The sequence below is a fragment of the Podarcis liolepis genome, assembly GCF_965112155.1.
Source record: "Podarcis liolepis genome assembly, chromosome: 5".
Classification (NCBI taxonomy): Eukaryota; Metazoa; Chordata; class Lepidosauria; order Squamata; family Lacertidae; genus Podarcis; species Podarcis liolepis.
The window spans coordinates 64,329,531-64,345,689 of record NC_139556.1 but is presented as its reverse complement, the minus strand read 5'-3'; the positions used below and the strand labels follow the sequence as shown (position 1 = coordinate 64,345,689).

The following is a 16,159-nucleotide window of genomic DNA, read 5'->3' as shown; positions in this document are numbered from 1 at the left end:
TAGCACTAATCAGTTTATGTAAATGTCCCTGGCATCTGCATGTATTGTTTTAGCTCTACAATTAGAGTGTACTGTGAAATATATTTTGGACAGTTTTGTGATTTGAACATAAAGTGGTATCCAATGTAGCACTTGGACAAGGGAAGTTTCCCACCACACCCCTCTATGTCTCCCAAAAAGCTTCCCTGGGGTTGCAGGGTCCTAAGGGCTGCAGTGGAGTAGAACTTACTCCTAGTTCAAGTTCTTTATCCAGTGACAGCCAGGGCACTCAGTCTCTATTACACATCTGCATATTACATTTGTTTTTTAATATTACATTCATATTTTATATACAACAAAACACTAAGGAGATCATCACATCGGTGCAAGCATTTCACTTGCCAGACAGAACAATCTCCCCCTCCTTCCCCTAAGTGCTGTTCTGAGTGTTTCCCCAACCCCACCATAGTCAATTGGGCATGGGGGCATGAGGAGAAGGAGGGGCAAAAAGCCCCACCGCACTAGTGGAAGACGCTTGCATTGGCTTCCACAAGCAGGACTCACTAGCTGAATCATTCCCATTGTGTTTTTTAAACAGCATGCTTGTGACCGCCATTATCATCATCTTTTCATTCCTCCCTATCCCCAGCACATGATTAGCATGTGACACATGAGGCCAAGATTGTAAGCCTATGGAAGTGCTGTACATGTGTGTAGAGTGCACAGGAAATGTTAGGACAAGTAACAAGAACAAAAAGAAACCATGAGGCAGTCTCATTTGGCTGCAGCTGTGCTGTATACAGTGGTACCTCTGGTTAAGGACTTAATTCGTTCCGGAGGTCCGTTCTTAACCTGAAACTGTTCTTAACCTGAGGTACCACTTTAGCTAATGGGGCATCCTGCTGCCGCCCGATTTCTATTCTCATCCTGAAGCAAAGTTCTTAAACTGAAGTACTATTTCTGGGTTAGCAGAGTCTGTAACCTGAAGCGTCTGTAACCTGAGGTATCACTGTACAGAAGTTTATCCTTTCCCCCTATTTTCCTGTCATAAATACCTTCCTGGCAGTTGCTATTTGCCCCTGGAGTTACATAACATATACATTTAACAACCTGCAAACTTTGTATATATGTTCCTTCACTCCATCTACTCCAAATTTCTGGATGACTTATCTCACCTTGTGGGACTTCTTTTGTCTTCTTCAGAAATTAGAAGCCATACAAAGTCTGCATAGCTCATGTGGTTTTCTTTGTGCACTTGAATTCCTCTGAAACAGATTTCAAACACTTGCTGAAGTTCACATGACAATTTTTTTAAAAAATAGATGTCTGAATACATCTCAATATTTCACTTTCAATTCCTTAGAGACCCCATGGATGTGTTAGTGCTGGTTACCCACTCCCTGATTCTTTGAAGTTCAATGCTACTTAACTTGAAAGTGTACCCTAGAGAGCAGATCAGAAACAGCAAACTAACAACCCAAACATGACAACTTTTAAATTAAAACAGACCACATTCTGTCAGGATCAAGATTTTGGGCTGTTTATATAATCATTTATGTTGTACAAAGTCTCCATGTGGCAAGCTTTCCCTGACATTCCAGGAAGATAAAGCTTTCTTATGAATGTATCTAAAATACAGACTGGGAAAGGTTTATAGTTCAGTAACAGCGTATGTGTTCAATCCACTGTATCTCAGGCGGAAAACAGTTTATTCTGGATTGAAGACAGAAATCATTCCTGGAGATTTTCTGATGGATGACATGAAAGGGTCAGGGAAATTTCGCATCACAATAAAAAGTGCAATTGAGCTTTACATTTTGTTTCTCAACACTGTAGAGTAGAGATATTTCAAAAGAGAAATAATGTCCATGGCAGCCAATGTGAGCATTACATGTGCCTTAGGAAATGAGATCATAGGAAGCTAAGCTGAGTCAGATCATTGTTCCATTTAGTTCAGTATTTTCTGCACTAACTGGCAGTGGCTCTCCAGGGTTTCCACCTGGGGACAATCCTAGCCCCACCTGGAGATGTCAAGAGATTTTAACCTTCTGCAAGCAAGATCTACCACTGAGTTTTGTACCTTTCCCTCCCTTCTCTAAATGATTTAAAACAAAGCCAATTTAAGCTGCACATCTGAAGCCACCCCCAGACAAGGAATCAAAGTGATTATATCCAAGGAATCAAAGTGATTATATCCTTGAACTTCCTGAATCCCATTCTAACTGTTATTTCAAAAATTAATTTTCTTCCTTCGATCTTAATTGTTCCCTACTTTCTTACCTAAGCACAGCTCCACTGAATATTCTCTCTATAATCCTGTTTGACAGAGCTGTAGATGAAGAAATAAGGATTAGGAACAGTTTCAGTTCTTGAATGTGTTTGCAATCATTCTAACAATTGTTGCTTTCCCCTATACACAAGTGATATCTGTGCAGAAGGATAATCATATGAGAAGTGAGTGGCTTTCAATCATGTGCAAAACACAACAGAAAAATGATTTTCCTCAGTGGCCATGTTTTTACTATGTATCAAATAAATGCCTTAAAATAGTTTTGATTCTGAATACTTTTGATCTAGTCATTCTGTTGCTTCCTGATGGCTGGATACAATGGGCCACATCAACCGCCACCCACTCCCAGATATGGGTAAGAGGTTATTCCATGACCAGGCCTGAATCCAGATTGGAATGGATTTAAATAACCTGTGTCCTCCAAGAATGCTTGCAGTTGCTCCACCATGGCCCTATCCACCACCCTCTCCCAGAAAGGGTATTGGCAACTAGCTGATAGCTGTTCCAATCCGAAGGGTGCAGAGCTGGTTTCTTTAGGAGCGGTTGCACCACTGCCTCTTTCAACTCGGCAGGGACCACACCATCACATAGCAAAGCACTAACTACGCTCTGGACCCAACCAGTCAACCCCCTTCTACTAGATTTGAGAAGTCAGGAGGGGCAAGAATCGAGGGGGCACGTGGTGGGATGCATTGCCACAAGTATCTTGTGTGCATCAGTTGATGGCATAAGGTGAACCTGATCTCACAAAACAGCCTCGACAAGATCACCAGCTTTCTCTACTGGACCCCCCCCCAAAAAAAAACACCATTCAGGAACACATCAGATTCCATCAGTTTCTGAGGGCAGACCATCCAAACAGGCCCATCACCCTTACAGGAGAGAACTGCCACCATCAGCCCCTCTATCTTTAGTCCATCCTCATATCACTTGGGGGCAAAGATCACATCAAGAGTGTGCCCTGCCTGGTGTGTTGGACTGATGAGTATCTATATGAAAGGCAATTTTAATGCTTCAATCCACAGCAGATTTAGGCCAAAATTAACCCATAGTGTTACAGCAAGTAAAGGATATGGTGCTTGTTCATAGTTTTAACTTTTTACATCTTTTTCCCTACAAGGTTATGGCATAATAGACACAGCCTTGTGCTATTAGCTACCCTTTAGTTTAGTATTTTCAGCAAATGAACAGGGAAAAGCTATATCCAATCCAATTTTCCCAAGAGCATGGACTACTTTATTGCATGCCTATTTTGCATAATAATGACATGACTGAAGCACAGCAAGAGATATGCAAGGGTTTTTTTGTAAGAACATGGAGAAAGAGAGATCAAATTTGGTTATCTGGGGTGCCTATAAAGTACATATGAGAGAATATATATTTATATTAGTAATAACCACCTCCAGTGCTTCTCTTGCTCTGCGTACCTTGATCATTGTATCTAGCCAGATCTTTCTGGTTGATGTAGAGATCATGGTCAGTGTCCAGTTCCCAGAATTTACAGTAAATAACATAGAAGTGCTCATAGGAAAAATAATCAGTGATTTGATTTATGTCTTCCTCTTCCTCCAAGAGAGCTAGGGTCTGAAAAAATGAGAATAAATTCATTCTAATTTCCATAGGCAGAAGGCGCAGACCATGACTAGAATGCTATCTTGTCAGTCTTTGTTATTATTCAATACATACTTTAAACAGCAAAAGAACTGTATGAAACATTAAACTTTTACTTTGTGATTATTTTAAAATTCCACAAACAAGCAAAATTAATACTTGATAGAGTTTTGTGACCATGTGCTTATGTGGCTACTATAGTCCTTACTGTGTCATATCTATCATCCTTCAACACTAGAAATATACAAATCTGCCCAGATCCTCTTTTATTAACTTTTGCTAAATCCAGCTATAAAACTGAAAACACTGAACAAGTTATGGGAACAACTAATATTACTTACTTAAGTCCAATTATTTCAATTGGTCTACTCTGTGTAACAATGGATATCACGGAAAGTATTTTAGAAATACTTGTTGCTCATAGGAATAAAAAAGAAAAATAGCATACCTGCAGAAAGTTGCTTTTCCTCAACTCTGTTAGGGATATTTTCCCAGACCAGGATCTATTGACTGTATAGAATATTCTTTGAATAACCTGGAAAAAGATTAAATACAATTCTCAAAACTGGACTTATTCTGTGTGATTAAAAAAAGCAAAACCCTCAAAGTCCCATAAGTCTTGCATCTTGTTTCTGACAGTAGTCAGTGACCAATATTTAAAATCAACAAAACAGACTACATGTAAACATGTAAATGTATATAGTCTTAGAGGGATCTAAAATACCCAAAGGTAATCTCAGGGCAAGAGCAGGTTGATATGGGTATAGAAAGTCTTTCAGATATTCAAATCCAAAGCCATGTTGCGCTTTAAAGGCAACACTTTGAATTGTGGTCAGAAACAGTCCAGGAGTCAGTGCAGCAATATAAGTTCCAGAAGATCTGGTTAGTAACTTAGTCACTGCGTTTTGGACTGATTGCTATTTCCAAGCAGTTTTCAAAGACAGACCTGCATACTACAGTGGTACCTCGGGTTAAGAACTTAATTCGTTCTGGAGGTCCGTTCTTAACCTGAAACTGTTCTTAACCTGAGGTACCACTTTAGCTAATGGGGCCTCCCGCCGCCGCCACTGCACAATTTCTGTTCTCATCCTGAAGCAAAGTTCTTAACCCGAGGTACTATTTCTGGGTTAGTGGAGTCTGTAACCTGAAGCGTCTGTAACCCAAGGTACCACTGTATAGGGTATTACTAGCCTATCACTTTGGACAACTTAACAAAGACTGTAGGGAGGGAACAAGATGCTAGGGGTAAACATTATTATGCCATTTGACAATGTGAATTACTTTCCTTGTAACACTCAAAATATTTTTTTAAAAAAGATATTTATTGAAAGTTTTTAGGATACAAGTAAAAACAAAAAACAAACATACAAAATAACAGACAATTAAAAACACACATTAATTTTCAATAACATAACTTCCATACACTTATTTCCTCCGACCTCCTCATACTTCCCTTCTTTGTATTCCAGTTCAATTTGTTAATTCAGCAAATCCTTACCTTAACACTCAAAATAAATCACAAACCTTTTCTTAGACAAATGCTGACATCTTGTACATGAAGTTAACCTACCGTAGTAATGTAGCGGGAATGGAATTCTGGGGCATCCTTCAGAAATGTCAGCCCAGGATGAGTTTCAACTACATCCTGAAAGATACCCAAATTATGTAACACAGAAAAGTTAAGAGAAATGATATAATACAACACTGTCAGCAGTTAGAGTATAAGAACATATGAAAAGCCCTGCTGGATCAGACCAAAGGTCCATCTTGTCCAGCATTCAGTTCTCACAGTGTCCAACTAGATGCCTATGGGAAGCCCACAAGAAGAACTTGTGCAGGCAACTGTTCATAGCAACATTATAAAAGCTACCGTCTTTAATGAAACCTTTAAGATTCATAGGTAATGCACACCTGCTAGGCTACCATTTTGAGTCACTTTAAAAGACAGAAAAATAAAACATTAAAGTCAGTGAGCAGGCAACAATGTATTTTCAGTCCACATTCACAAAAGGCCACATAAGCAGTACTCCCAGTGTGTGTGTTCACATGGAACCTCCTCCTCACTGTCTTAGTTGTGCCCCTACAAACACTGAAGATCCTGTCAGTGCCTCTCTCAGTAGGGCATCCTGCTATGCAGACTCAGACTGGCTTTCGTTTGCATGTTGCTTAACTTCAGATCACAGTGAGTGAATTAAGCTGTGGCTCTTTGGGTATATATTGAGGAGGAAAGGGATGACTTCTTCAAAAAACATAGGTGCTTATCTAAAGGGTTTTTTCTCTAATTCATAAAATGACACTTATTAGCAAGTCACACAAACCTGCAGTAAAGGGATGAAATCTTCTTGTTCCAAATAGTTGCTGCTGGGTTTTGCTAAAAGGCAAATGAATTTTGATGCATCATCATGGCAGTTGTGTAGTATCCTACAAAGGAGAAATAAGACTGTAAAAGTACTCCTATCAATTTGGATTCCCAAAGAATCAAAATCACACAGCTTTGTAAGGTCTTCAGCTTAACCCCTTAATTTTCATTCTTAGCTACAACTGCATTTGTTCACATTCACCTATTTGTACACTTATCTCACCCTCTGCAACCTCTATTTGTCTTTCACATCATCTGTTTTATACTGTAAACCTCTTGGGGCTAGGGATCTGACTATTTTATGCTTATGAAATTCCATATAAAGCATCATGTACATTGATGAAGCAAAAATAATACGGTGAATAATAATAGTATTAACATTAAGGATCAAAGTAGACATAATGCTAAACACATCTCTGGAAGTTGACTCTCACTTTCTCTTTTTATACTCTAAATAGCCATGACAAAGGTCCCAACTGGGATTATGATTACATTGCACAAGAAAAGAAAGGTTAACACTTCCTTCTGCTGTAGTCCAACAAAAATAGCCACCTGCAGTTATTTGGTTTGGGAGTTGCTTCACAATGGCAACTAGAGTAAAAAGAGAGAGGTGCAATTTCCAGTGATATACTTAGTGCCACTTCTAGGTCAGCCTTGAAGGCTGATTGTAAATGTGGAATGTACACAGATTCATCCTTATGCACTAGAAAGCATGCATAAAGTAATGTAAGAACAGTTGTACACATGAATGTTTTGGCTTCTGTGCCAGGTGGATTAGTTTCCTACTTCATGCATTGGGACCAAAATATACATTTACTCTTTTGATCATTTTTCACAGTACTTTATATATACTCTTTGGTATATAAGCATAAATAATGTACAGCACATTTTGTGATAATGTCTTCAATAAGTACTACACAGATCCATTAGAATGCTGTAGCTGGTGTGATTAGTTGGTGGTCTGCATCCAATTTATTCTCTTGACTTTAAGTAAAAGTAATACAACTTCAGACAGACGTTCAATAACAAGAATAGCCTATATTCTATTGAGGTTAACAGTAAGGCCCTTGTTAATTGCAATGACTCTCTATGGATCCAGAGTTAAGCACAGTCTCTGCTTGCAAAAGTTGCCTCAGAGATTTCGTCTCCCCCTCGGCTCTGCCCCCTCTGCCATTTAGAAGGGCCCCAGGATCCTTGGTGGAACATTTTCTGGGGGCAAGAGGAGCTGACATGGGGAGGAGCAGGTGGCATAGTCAGCTTCCACCAGCTGTTGTGTATGCTTAACTCTGGGTCCAATTCAGTTTTTAAAATAATGAAAATGGTTAAGGACTGCACTGCTAACCAGAGCTCCCTCAGTTGAAGTATTCACTCAAGTTTAGATGTGTTTCTGACAGATGTTATAATTAAACCAGAAATTCCAAGGCAGGCATAGGAATGGCTGGGAGAAAATTTATGACCAGTTGGTGAAATTCAACAAGGCACCAGCAGTTATGACCAGACTTCCCCTTCCTAACCCACCCCATCTGCTTTGAAGGTTCTGCCAATGCTCTGGAAGGAGAGGAAGTCCCATTTGCAGGAGTGGAAGTCCACTGGGCATATAGGATGCCATGATTGGATATCACCTTCTGGGATTTACTGGTAGATCTATGGATAGTAGATCAACATAGGTTTGCAGCTTCCAATTTTTTATAATAGAGATATCTAAAAGTGTCCTCCCACATAAGTTAGGCTGCCGAGATGAAGAAAGCTGGGGGACAACAGGGAAGATCTTTGTGAAAGGATCTGTGTGGGAGCTCCAGTTCTTATACTAAAAACAAAATTCTGGCATGAGCAAGTGCTCAGAAGCACCTTGTTCCTCAATTCTACACCATTCCTGGGCCATTATTTTGCACCTGGCTCTGGTTGGTGGACCACAGGATGAAAAGCAGATCCCATAAGCCGAAAGTTTGCCCACTCCTGCCACAATGGGCCTTTCTGGCATAGAAAACTATGAATACATACGCAAAACTTGTACGACTGCAAGATTTACCCAACAAACAGGACTAGCATTTGTCAATAAATACAGACTACATTAACAGGAAGAAACTGGAGACGGTATTTTTTTAAAAAGGAGAGCTGTATTTAAAGGGCACAGTGGAAACACAGAAAAGAATAAATAAACATGCAAAAGAAAGGCATACTGTGCTGCTTTTTCCAGAAGAGTATTTTTGCACAGTTTACTCACTTTCTCCACATGGCTACAAATGAATGTACAGATACAAATCCTGTCCGCTCTCCCCCTGACGCATTGAACATGGGAGCTTTCCAGTACAGAGGGCAGCAGCATATCTGTGAACAACACAATAAGATAGAATGTAGCTAGCTAGCATTCGGGCAGGGGCATTTTTTCTTCTTTATGATGGCATTTTAACAGAAAAGAAGTTGAAGAAAATGTGGCTTTTGGCTTTAAAAAAAATATCCAACTAAACCAGATTTCTTTAATTGGACCTAATACATTAATATCTGAATCCATTTTTCTTTTTACTCCGAAGTAAGTATTACTGATTTCATATGAGCCACTTAAAAGCAGAATGAGACCATGTGCAGTATGAACAGCATCAAGCTGGCCCGGATATATTCTCTCACCCTTAGACAAATGGATGGAGGAGACTTTTGTTCAGCCCACATTCTTAGATGAATTAACCCAACACCTCCTGGAATAATGTACAGGTTGAAACATAACTATCCTTTGGAGTTTGCACTTCTCTTGAGTTTTATGATACTGCTCTTGACTCAAAAATATTATCAAACTACATTAAAATGTGTATTTTTAGATAAAATACATTTAGAAGTGAGTACACTAAGGTAAAATACATATTTAAACCTTAGTTTGTGATTTAAATACATATTTAAATATACATTTTTTTTACAGGCAGTAGATTAATGTGGAAGTAGGGTAGAATGGAGTTATGAATAAATACATGTGAAATTGACAGAGACTGGAAATAGACTGAAACATTCCTTTTGCAAAAGTTTTGCTTTTGTTTACTACTTCATCTCATCCCTTCAGCTAAAAGCCACTTCATCTGAGAGTACGCTTTTTCTTTGAAAACCATTTGCTGATATTGTACTGAGCCTTTACCTTCCATAAGTCCTAAAAGCCTGGCAATAATGATATTTACCTTTGCAATTTTCCCCATTTCATTAAGTGGTACTCTCTCATCTTCAAACTCAGAAAAGGTTGCCTCAACCTTGGCAATGGTCTCCTCATGACTACTGCAGACATTAGGAAGTCCATTGGGGAAGTAGAAACGTGGAATGTTTATGGACAAGGGCGTACCAACAGTTACTTTATTCGCAGGCAGAAGTGCCTGTGAGCTGACTGCTGAAATTGCAGGCACTGGGGATGTAGTCACAGGTTTCTTCTCCTGCTTATTTTGGACCTAGAAAGATAACACATAAAAATTATTTTTGGTACAATAGAATGTGAGTGTGTGTGTATCCCTTTAGATAAACAGAAATTAGTGAGCAAGTATTTAAAGTAAGCTGTACATATGTGCCACCACCTAATTAATCCAAAAGGCCGTCAGGGGCATACAACCCCTGAAACCTTGGATAATTGGCAACAATAGCTATATATAAACACATGCAGGAGAAACACATAGGATATTTTGATTAGCGGAGCTGCCCTAATGAAGCTTCTCTCTATACTTCTGATCTATGCCTTATTTTTTGTTAGTACGTACTGCACATTCAGGTACTGCACTGTCCTATGTTCCTAAAAGAGCATCCATTCAAAGCTCTCTGAGGAAGTGGACAGGTTTCTTGTAGCTTAAAGAAGTCACTGGGCTCCAATAATAATCTGATAGGAGAACATTTGTACTTATTTAGAAGATTTATACCCCATCTTTCTGCTACAAGGCACTGGTGTCTGGAGTGCCCCTCAGCCAGGCTGGCTTCTGCTCACCAGTCAAGCAGTCTCCTGCCCATCTCCCCTTATGTTTTCTGCCACCTCTGTTGTGGGATGGATGTCTGGTGATGGGCAGTGAAAAGTGCTTCTCCTTGATAGCTGTTTTGAGGGATTCCCCCTCTTTTAGGAGCTTATTCCATATTTCTTTTGTAACTGGATCCTGCCTGGGAAACTGTTAAGTTAGGATACAAAAGCTGCTCAGTTCCAAGATCACTGGGTAGCTAGGTTTTGGTTTCTATGTGCAAATGAAATTAGTAAGATGGCTACGTGAGTGTATAGAATTACAAAATTTCCCAAAGAGGCTCCAATTGTGAAGGAGGAACAGTGGAAGAGGAACAAATTTGCCAATAAGATGATTTGGTTCACACCACTTGTGCCAATGTTTTATGAGAACACCAAGAAGTTATGCACAAATAATAATAGGGGATGCAAAGCTTGCTGCAGCTCCATCTCCTTGCAGGTATCTCAGAGCCAGACTGAATCAAAAACTGCCTGTCTGCATCCTAAGACTTATATTTACATTCCCCCAGAGTGGCTGGGGAAACTCAGCCAGATGGGCGGGGTATAAATAATAAATTATTATAAATTATTATTATAATGTCAAGCTAAGCTGTCAGCAAAAACTTAAGACCCCTTTCAGAAGGCACTTTAGCAGCTAGAGAGAACACACAGAATACTGAAGCACAATCATACATGACCTTTCCCACAGTCATTGGGTTTTAATCCTTAAAACATATTTTCAGCAGTGGAGTAGAACAAAGCTTTCCCAACACAGCTGACATTTAGGGTCACCAAGGAAAGCATGTAGCATATAACAAACAGAAACACACTGGAGCAGTTCTTTCTTTAGCAAGTGGCAGACAAGTTTTAATTATTTTCAACTAATAATCTTATTAGGGTTAATATTATTATCGTCAAGAGAAAAATAGTTTTCGACTCTTTCCTCTTGTTTACCAATAGGACATTTGTGTGCTAAGCCTGGAAGGCCTATTTTTAAACCTATGGGTATCTGGTGCAAATAACCTTCTGAAAATAGAAAAGCCTGAGGGAGACACAGTTCTGTCCCCATATCCAATAAAAAGATACAAAGAAGTATAAAAAGAAAAGCACGTTCAAACCTGGGCCTGCTGGAATGACTTCAACCTCTTCTTGAAGCGGGATGGAAGAACAAAATCACAGCCTTTTGCAAGGAAAGCTAACTCTCCTCGTAAATCTGGGTCCCTTCGCAGAGATGTTTCTTTGATCATCATCCTGGCTTAGTTCCTGAGCAAACTTTTGTCTTCCCAGCAGAGGTATCAAGTCCTTCCGGGAGATCACTTCAGCCACAATGAGCTATTTTCTCGATTTGGAGTTTGGTTTTTTTATGGCCAACAAATTCTAAGTGAAACATACCTTGCCTTCTTCTTACTTACAGCAAGGATTGTTCAGTCACTGTACCTAGACGCAAGGCCAAAGAACCTCCCCCCGCCCTGACAGTCAAATAATCCCCGAGTATGAGTACTTCTGGGTGTCTCTTTGCAACTCTTTATCAAGAGACATGATCTACACCAGAATCTATGTCCCTGCTGGCTACATGACAGTCAGAGAATCTGTCCTTGGCTTGAGATACAGCAGAGGTATTGTGGGAAGGGAAGCACCCACCACTACTACCAGTGGTGCTAAAGTTAGACATACTGCAGAAGTAGCTAAATATATCACCTTCCCAGATAGTTCTTATTTTATGAGCTTCAGAGGTGAAATTTGAGGTGCGAATGTACAGCCATCAGCCTAAGCTGGAAGCAAAAACATGCTGCAGCTTAGTCCTGTGTGAAAAATTGTGTTATGAGGTGCCCATCGCACAATCACACATTTTTCTAATTTGAACTATGAAATAGTTCGGGACTCTTTAATTGTTCACCTTTCTCTCTTACTAAGGAAAAATTAGCTGTTTCCTACAATCCAAAGGGACTGCACAAGAAAAAAAATACGTGGCTGGTTATCAAGAATTTTTTCTTCCACATTCAAAAGCACTAACAATGCATTCCTATACATGTTTACTCAGAAATTAGTTTTAGTGAGTTCTTTGATACTTACTCTGTAATAAATGTGCTTAGGATTGTGCTGCAGGTGGTTATTTTTTAGAAGTATCAATTCAAGCATAAGAAATCAATTATTTAAATATTTCCTTTAATGCTTCATTCTTTCACTTATTTTTGCTGGACACCACTTTTCAATCAAAGGCTTATCCTTATGCTAAATTTAATTATTTTAAAGCATTTATACACTGTTCAATATTTCAAAAATCTATTAAATAGTAACACACATACTAGAAACTAAGCCCCTCTCTATATGACATTTCGAAAATCCTCCAGAAGGTAAAGCAATTTGGAAAGTTTAATTACGTGTACTCTTCCCAAAATCTGAGAATTAATGCAATTAAAAAAAGAAAAAAATTAACAACCATTGCCACTACTGTATATATAAAACTTTTATTTCAGAACTTACAAGGAATTTACTGTCTGCAATTACAGTTTGCTCTGGAACTCAAGAAATGCATATTTTTTCATAGTGGCACTCTGATTTGGGACATGAAAAACTAAGTTTCACATGTTTATTATTTTGCTGTTTCAGAAGGGATAATAAAGCTAGGTCACCCAATCGCATGTTCCAAGAAGTGATATGAGGGCCAGCAGGTTCATAAAGGTATGTGGGGTGTCAGTTGGATCAGGAATAGGTATATCAGCAGTTGAGACTATGGTATTCAAGAAATTTATTTAGCTTTGTTCAAGACTGATAAAGTAAATATTTTGTTTATCCCAGGAATAAACAAATAGCCTTGGTCGCGCTGGTTGATCTTCGGCGGGCTAGGGAGAAAGGTGAGAGCGGTTTCCTAGTTCTGCTGGATCTCTCAGCGGCCTTTGACACCATCAACCATAACATCCTTCTGGACCATCTAGAGGGGCTGGGAGCTGGGGGCACTGTCATACAGTGGTTCCGCTCTTTCCTCCTGGGCAGTGTCCAGAAAGTGGCGGTGGGGGATGAGTGTTCAGACCCCTGGGCTCTCACTTGTGGGGTGCCTCAGGGTTCTGTCCTCTCCCCCATGCTTTTTAATATCTATATGAAGCCGCTGGGAGAGATCATCAGGGGGTTTGGACTGGGTGTTCATCAGTATGCAGATGACACCCAGCTCTACCTCTCCTTTAAATCAGAACCAGTGAAGGCGGTGAAGGTCCTGTGTGAGTGCCTGGAGGCGGTTGGAGGATGGATGGCGGCTAACAGATTGAGGTTGAATCCTGACAAGACAGAAGTACTGTTTTTGGGGGACAGGGGGCGGGTTGGTGTGGGGGATTCCCTGGTCTTGAATGGGGTAACGGTGCCCCTGAAGGACCAGGTGTTCAGCCTGGGAGTCATTTTGGACTCACAGCTGTCCATGGAGGCGCAGGTTAACTCTGTGTCCAGGGCAGCTGTCTACCAGCTCCACCTGGTACGCAGGCTAAGACCCTACCTGCCCGTGAACTGTCTCGCCAGAGTGGTGCATGCTCTAGTTATCTCACGCTTGGACTACTGCAATGCGCTCTACGTGGGGCTACCTTTGAAGGTGACCCGGAAACTGCAATTAATCCAGAATGTGGCAGCTAGACTGGTGACTGGGAGTCGCCGCCGGGACCACATAACACCGGTTCTGAGAGATCTGCATTGGCTCCCAGTACGTTTCCGAGCACGATTCAAAGTGTTGGTGCTGACCTTTAAAGCCCTAAACGGCCTCGGTCCTGTATACCTGAAGGAGCGTCTCCACCCCCATCGTTCAGCCCGGACACTGAGATCCAGCGCCGAGGGCCTTCTGGCGGTTCCCTCATTGCAAGAAGTGAGGCTACAGGGAACCAGACAGAGGGCCTTCTCGGTAGTGGCGCCCGCCCTGTGGAACGCCCTCCCATCAGATATCAAAGAGATAAATAATTACCTGACATTCAGAAGACATCTTAAGGCAGCCCTGTTCAGGGAAGTTTTTAATATGTAACGCTGTACTGTTTTTAACACTGATTTGGAGCCGCCCAGAGTGGCTGGGGAAACTCAGCCAGATGGGCGGGGTATAAATAATAAATTATTATTATTATTATAGGAATCCTAAATGTATTTGTCAATGTGATTCTGTTTCCTTTCTTATTCATTAAAAGTATTTGTATACCACCTTTCATTTCAAATGGCATTCCTTGTTAACATTTTAGCTAGAATTATAAAATTATATTACCCAGCTATTTTAAAAAATAAAAATTGGCTTCAATGACTGTCTTTTTTCAATCATCACACATAACAATTGCATTTTGTGTTTTGAAAACATCCCTGTGTTTTGAAATAGGAGCATCACACATGATTAATTTCCACAGTCTGATAACATTTCCATACAGGAAACTGTGGCTGTATACGAGCAAGTATGTCTATCATTGGAACATAGGAAACTGCCTTATATTGAGTCAGATCACTGGTCTATTCAGCTAAGTGTTATCTATATTGACCAGCAGTGGTTCTCCAGGATATCAAGCAGGGGTTTCTTCCAACTCTACCTCGAGACACCAGGGATTGAATCTGGAACCCTTCTGCAGGCAAAGCTGAAGCCCAACACTTGCTATGGCCCTTCCCAAATACCACTTTGGACTATGGAAGCAATATTCCCCATTGCGCTATGAGGCACTAGTCCAAATCCAGAATCACTAGCTTGAGTATCATTCAGTAAGACTGTGCCTTGCTCTTGTGCAGGGGTTACATTCCAGGGGAGCAGTGTGCAAAGTCACAATCATGTATAGTCAAAACAACCCCCTGGAACTGTCCCTGCACCAGCAACCTTACCTTCCTGAGCCAGCACAAGATATTTTGGGGCCATCTAAGATCTTGTGAAAGCCTCCAGAGACCGCAAGAGAGTTTCCCAGAGCCTGGTAATCGAGAGCTTTTAAGCTCTCTGCCTTGCTTGCTGGGATCTTGGAAACTTTCATGTGGGCTCTGGAGGCTTTCGTGAGATCTTGGACGGCCCCGCGAGACCTCACTAACACCACCAGAGCCCGTGCAAGCGTTTCCCAGAGTCCGGTAAGCAAAGCAGAAAGTTTAAAAGCTATTTATGTGCCAAAATAACTTTAAAGCTCTTTGTCTTCTGGGCATTTAATTGCTGAGATTCCAACTAGTGCATAAATTTGAAATCACACAATCCATAAGAACAGCCTGCTGGATCAGGCCAGTGACCCATCTAGTCCAGCATCCTGTTCTCACAGTGGCCGACCAGATGCCTGTGGGAAACCAGCAAGCAGGAATTGAGCACAAGAGCAGCACTCTCCCCTCTTGTGGTTTCCAGCAACTGGTATTCAGAAACCTCTCCATCTGTGCTGGCAGAACATAGTTATCATGGCTAGTAGCAATTGATAGTCCTCTTCTCCATGAATTTGTCTAATTCTATTTTAAAGTCGTCCAAGTTGGTGGTCATCACTACCTACTGAGGGAGCAGGTTCCATAATTTAACTATGCACTGCCCAAATGAGTACTTTTTTATCCATCCAGACCCTTCCTACATTCAGCTTCATTAGATGCCATTGAGTTCTAGTGTTATGAGGAAGGCAGAAAAGCCTTTCCCTATCCACTTTCTCTATGCCATGTATAATTTTATAAACTTCTATCATGCCACCTTTTACTCACATTTTAGCTAAAGTAAACAACTCAGCTCAACTCAATTATTTTAAAGTAGTGATCCTACTATATTATATAGTCATAACAGTGGAAAAGAAATGGGAAAGGCATTGCCAGGGAGAGGGGAACACGTTCACTCAATTTTTCCAGTTCCAGCCTCTCTTATACAATTTAAAGGAGATATGAAACTAGACCAGAAGTTAGTAAGTGACTTCTGTGTACTGAAAATAATTTAAAATAACTTTTGAGACAATTCCAGAATGTGTTCTGGATGCTGAGAGAGAGCACATTAGGATCATCCACTTACCTTTTGCCCTGCACT

The 16,159-nt window shown here is 40.5% G+C and overlaps 1 protein-coding gene across 3 annotated transcripts in view; it reads right to left on the bottom strand.

The window, feature by feature from the left end:
• Nucleotides 1-16,159, bottom strand: part of PPP2R3A (protein phosphatase 2 regulatory subunit B''alpha) — a 39,917-nt gene that overhangs the window by 9,453 nt on the left and 14,305 nt on the right. For 2 of the 3 annotated variants that reach the window (XM_083506339.1, XM_083506340.1), the window contains 8 exons: nt 9,401-9,661; nt 8,464-8,567; nt 6,199-6,301; nt 5,451-5,525; nt 4,329-4,415; nt 3,697-3,853; nt 2,260-2,308; nt 1,155-1,244 (listed from right to left, as the gene is read on the bottom strand). In XM_083506339.1, coding sequence (XP_083362465.1) covers nt 1,155-1,244; nt 2,260-2,308; nt 3,697-3,853; nt 4,329-4,415; nt 5,451-5,525; nt 6,199-6,301; nt 8,464-8,567; nt 9,401-9,661 — 926 coding nt within the window. Of the gene's footprint in view, nt 1-1,154; nt 1,245-2,259; nt 2,309-3,696; nt 3,854-4,328; nt 4,416-5,450; nt 5,526-6,198; nt 6,302-8,463; nt 8,568-9,400; nt 9,662-11,306; nt 12,987-16,159 lie in introns of those variants that run through there. The other variant, XM_083506341.1, reaches the window with a different exon arrangement.